At 32.7% G+C, this 5,270-nt stretch overlaps 1 protein-coding gene across 2 annotated transcripts; it reads left to right on the top strand.

Moving 5' to 3' along the window:
• Positions 1-731: 731 nt before the first annotated feature.
• Positions 732-4,366, top strand: LOC142537522 (uncharacterized). 2 transcript variants are annotated; one of them, XM_075643034.1, is made up of 4 exons: positions 732-1,091; positions 1,327-1,377; positions 2,919-2,999; positions 4,032-4,366. In XM_075643034.1, exons 1-4 carry the CDS (start codon positions 1,047-1,049, stop codon positions 4,203-4,205), a joined length of 351 nt encoding a protein of 116 aa, XP_075499149.1. In that variant the 5' UTR covers positions 732-1,046; the 3' UTR covers positions 4,206-4,366. The 2 variants fall into 2 exon arrangements, with proteins under 2 accessions (XP_075499149.1, XP_075499148.1); XM_075643033.1 differs by having other exon boundaries at positions 732-1,377.
• Positions 4,367-5,270: the final 904 nt, after the last annotated feature.

Genomic DNA, 5,270 nt, shown 5'->3' with positions numbered 1-5,270 from the left:
ATAATAAAAAATTGTAAGCGACAATAAATTCTTATAACATTGACGGTCAAATGGTTAGAATATATTCTGCTTAAATACGATGTTGAACAATATTTTAATGTATGACTCGCCGAATTTATGCTTCATTAAATAAAACAATAAGTCCAAGCTCATTCATGAATGACCGTTTACAAGAATAATTTCAGTGATGATTATCCAATTGGTTGAGTGGACTTTAGTAAAGTTTTTGAAAAGTATGTAAGTGGTCTCTGCTGAATTTATATGCTATCAAAACTCTCGGTGTGCAGAATTTAAATATTTTTGAACTAATTTTTTGAGGTAAGCAAATCACCAAAACTTAAATATTTCAATAATATATAATTTTTAAATAAATATAATATTTTTTAGAAAAAAATTAAAATAAACATATGCACGTAATTGAATTCATTAAGAGTGTTTGGACTTAAAATACTTTAGTTTAATGGAAAATTTGTCTTTTTTTATGGATTTAGTATCAATTTAGTTATTTATAATAATTTATATATCAATTTTTCTATTTATCAATAGTTCTTATATTAAATTTTTTTTTTACTCTATTTATATATAGTTTATCTACGAAATTATTTTTTACTCCGTTATATATGTTATAACTACAGTCAAATATATACATTTTACCTTTTTTTTTTTTAAATTAATCTTTCCTTTTATATTTGTTTTGCAAAATAACAGTCAAACAAGCACCGAAAGGAAAATCAATTTTTGTTTGTGATTTTGCGTCTGCATCCAGCGATTGTACTGATTTGCTAATTTACAAAGAGTGGAACAGAGAACTACGCTGCCTCATCGATTTTCGTTTCTAATTCAGTAGAGTGTAGAGAATCCATTTCAAATTAGTACCGAAGTGAATAACATGTAGAATTGTATATACACACATATATTTTATACTTGGAGAGAGAGAAAGAGAGAGTGAGACGAGGGAGATTGGTTTACCAAAACTTTGAGCGCAGACCGTTATAGTGTGTGTGTGTTTGTTTTCTCACTTGGCCGTGCTGTAATTAAAGCAGCGGATGCCCTTTAATCTGCATTGGATTACATGTGTGATAAGATACCAGGTTGGTTTTCTTTACTCTCTCTTTTTCCATGCATTCCAAGTTTAAAAGCAAACCCCGTGGGTGGGAGAAGGAGAAGCAATTTCAGCAAAGATATATTGGGAAATCGAGAGAGAACAAGAATTTCTTCATGGCACCCAAGAGAAAGATGGAAATCGCTGTTGTTGATGAGAACGAAAGGGTTTTGTTCTCCACTTTCCAGAATGTAGCTAACAATCTTTGTCAATTTTTTTCTCAGGCTTCTGCTAACCAAAAGCAGGCTTTTGAGGCTGGCCACCGCTACTCCTATGTAAGAGCTTGACCTTTTTTATGGAATTTGTCTTTGTTAATTTTCTGATTGATTTTTTAAGAATTTCAGTTTTGGTTTCTATGTCAACAGATCAACTAGTTTTGCTGATTGTTTTGATGTGGCATAAGATTTTGCTTTTCCCACTCAGTTTTCTTGATTTTTTTCTGATCTTGAATTGATTTATTTGATTCAGTTCTGTTTGATTGATTTTTATTGTGGTCTGAGATTCTTGAAGGTTTATGATATTTAGACTCGTTCTTGCTTTTCTCAGTTTTTCTTTTGTTGATCGTTGGATTGAGCAAATGGATTCACACATGCCACTTTCTTTGAAAATTCTGAAGTTGCTTTCAAGGGTTTTCTGTTAGGCTTCATTTTCTGCATTAGCATGCTACACAACCAATTTAAGACCCTTTTTTTTAAGTATGTGAATTAGTGAGTGATCATATGATGTTTGATGGGAAATTTAATTGGTTAAGGATGTTTTAGTCCTGTTTCAGCGATTGATTTAAGCTGTCATTGCATTTATGTGTAGATATTATTTTATCAGAGTCTGTTTTTAGACAATCACGTCGCGTTTATACCGGTATCTTGTTTTAGCTAAGAAGTTCATGTTGTTAAATCCCTGTGATCCGGATAAACTGGAAAAGGCACGATAATCAAGTTGCTAAATTGTTATTTCTTAATCCTACTTACCTTAAGGGCTCAATAAAGGTTACGAAATCTCTGTTTTTGGCGGCTTTTATGTTTTCGCATTTATCAATAATGGATTTTAAATGATTTGCATTTACTTTAACATTTAAAAAAAAAACAATCAAGATAACAACACTTGTCCATAAGCTAAAGTGAATATTTTACGAAGATGACAAATTACAAGTGTATCTTTTCTGAACACGACAAGCTACTGCCTTTTCCAATAAGTTAATATGCGGCTCGAAGAAAGTGATACTAAATATGAATGCTGTAGCTTTACACAGATCCCGAAAAGTTAAAATTTTCTGTTGGAGGTTGTGACCAGAGATTTCTGTCTACTCTCTGGTACCATTTCTGACAAGATTTAACAATTCCAGAGGTCATTGTCTTTCAACCGTCTTAAGACTGTTTGTCTTATGCACTTGCATAATTCTACTGAGATTAAATGATTTTGAAGGTATCCTCTATCAGTCTATCTATGATCTAAAGTCCGTTTTTGCCATTGAAGAAAAATGTAACATAGATATTGTACCGGTGAAGATCTTACAGTCAGGATCATTGATTATTAAGATTCCTATATTCTTGAGCTTGGGAATACTGGGGCATAAGTGTGAAACACAGAGATTTCTATAAATGGATGAAATTTTTTTGTAGCGATTACCAATCACTGAGTACAAGCCTTTGCATCAGGCCTAGTACATTGACTTGTTTATATTTCACTCTTCTTAATCGGAAAATTTCTTAATAAACTGGGGGTTGGCGTGATATCATATCCCTTGGCCATGTTTATGTGAATGTTTAGGAAAATACATTAAATGGTTGCCGAATAACATCTTCTTATCATTTCTAAGGTGAAAATGCATGAATGGATTGCAGCAAAGCTGCAAGAAGGGAAACTTTTAACCGTGCCTGATATTCTTGGCTACTTGCAGGTTCTTCCAAGATCTTTGTTTACTTGTATTTTGTCCGATCTCCTGTTTACCAGTTTCTATGTTTGATTTGAATAACTCATTTAGACATCAGTGAAGTTAAATTATAACATGCAATTTGAACCTAAAGAGCATTAGGTGGTTCTAACTTCGTTTCTGTTAACCATACCAACTTCATCAAAATACACTTATTATTCTATTTTTTTGGATACATAATTATATATTCATAGGTATGAATCATTATTTAATAATGACATATTATCTGTGAAATAGCTCCTTTTTCTCTAACTTATGATAAATGGATAGTGATTTGCAAGTAGGTATAATCCCAAAGTACATTCAGCTCTTTGTGAGATAGTACAAAATGTAGCCGAGTTCTTTTTGTAATTCATACAGCTTCATGAAAATAAGGTTTACTCTAACTTTGTGGAAGAAGTGAAACTTGGCCATTTTGAAAGATTATTCTGATCCACAACCGATTGTGCTGATACATGGCATGTTGGTTTTAACAGTTGGTGCATTCAAATCATTTCTTGACAATTAATTTGGCTAAGGAGTGATTATTTACCTCATGAAACATCAATATAATGATTCTTTTTGGGTTAAACATTCATTTCATTACTTTAGAAGTCCTTTTACACCCAATTTCAATTGATTAATAACTTGAACTTAAATGACTTCTAATTGGTTTTTTAAATTGGACTGCAAGAATATTTCTATGGTGATACATTCCCTTTTACCACTATTTGAATTTTTTCAAAATAAAAAGAAAATCTAAATACGCATTTAAGATGATATTTGAGCATGAATAAACATCTATACTCTGGTAATTAAAACACTTCGTGGAGGTAGCATTCTTTTTAATCCCATCTAATTGTCTTAAAGTTGGTGTTTTTGTGAAAGTTTGCTACTCGTGAATTTTGGTAATTCAGTTCATAGTTGTTTGGCTATGTAAGGTATATTCCACAAATTTTTTGTTTCTTTATATATTATTAGGTGTTTGATTTTAAATGTCGATACCGACTAAATTGACAGGATAAGATGAATGTACCAACCATGGGGCATACAGAACAATGGGGTTGTGGAACTGATCAGAATGGTGCAAGCGCATCTCATGCAGAGCTAACGAGTCTGTCTTCCTCTGCTCAGCAATGCATAGGTTATCCTGATATGCATATGGAAATGAACTCTGATGCTACTATGGACTAACCTCCTCTTAATCTTGGTTTCATTGGAGAACGGAATAACTATATTCTCGTGCTATGTTGGTCATGTCCATGAATTATTTGATTGCAATCATCTGCCTTGAGTGACAATCTTTTCAAGGACATGAAGTTTATCGTTTATGAAAAAAGCTCCTGCTTATCTTATGAATTTCAATTTAAGTAAATATTTTGGGACCCAAAATTTTAAAATCGGTCTACGGTTGATTATTTTGTGAGGGTTTTGATTCTCATTTGGAGGCGAGCAAATTTTAGATGCATTGGCCTCACGTGTACCCGATCAACCAACGGTTAAAATTATATTGATTTTATATCCGCTAAGGTCCTTGCCATCAGATAGTTTGCAGTCTTCTCTCTAGACAAAGCCTGCAAGTCTGAAATTAGTTACCCACATAATTTAGAATAATTATTAGGACGGTTACTAAAAATAACTATTGAGTCAAATATTTAGAAATTGTGTTTAAAAATACAAAATCTTAGGATTATAGCATTTGGACGCAGACAAGAACACAACACACAGTGATCCCCTTTTTAATCCCCTATTCCTATATTGAACATATTTTGTGTGGCTAATCTCAAAAATCTTTTGGAAATGAATATTTGAATTTAGTATTATATATTTATATTACTTTATCCACTCTTCAAGAGTACATTTGAACTCTTGTTCCAATTGCGAATTTGATTTCTTCCCTCGGCAGCCAATATTGTCTGATTTAATTTTTTGCAACGGTCGAAATTTATACTTACCGAATAATTCCGGGTAGCGACTCTTCATGTCTCTCTTAGTTTCCCAAGTAGTTTCTTCATCCGAGTGATTTAGACACTTGACTTTGACAATTGGTATAACCTTGTTTCGTAGTCTTCTTTCTCGTCTTCCTAGGATTTGTATAGGTCTTTCCTCGTATGACATATTGGGAGTCAACTGTAGAGGCTCATAATTTAGTACATGTGAAGGGTTCGACATGTACTTTCGCAACAACGAGATGTGGAACACATTATGTACTCCAGATAGCATCGGTGGCAAAGCCACTCTATAGGCTAGTGTTCCAAT

Source organism: Primulina tabacum, chromosome 2, assembly GCF_025594145.1.
Source record: "Primulina tabacum isolate GXHZ01 chromosome 2, ASM2559414v2, whole genome shotgun sequence".
Lineage (NCBI taxonomy): Eukaryota > Viridiplantae > Streptophyta > Magnoliopsida > Lamiales > Gesneriaceae > Primulina > Primulina tabacum.
The sequence above is the reverse complement of the archived record's forward strand: the minus strand, read 5'-3'. Positions and strand labels throughout refer to the sequence as shown.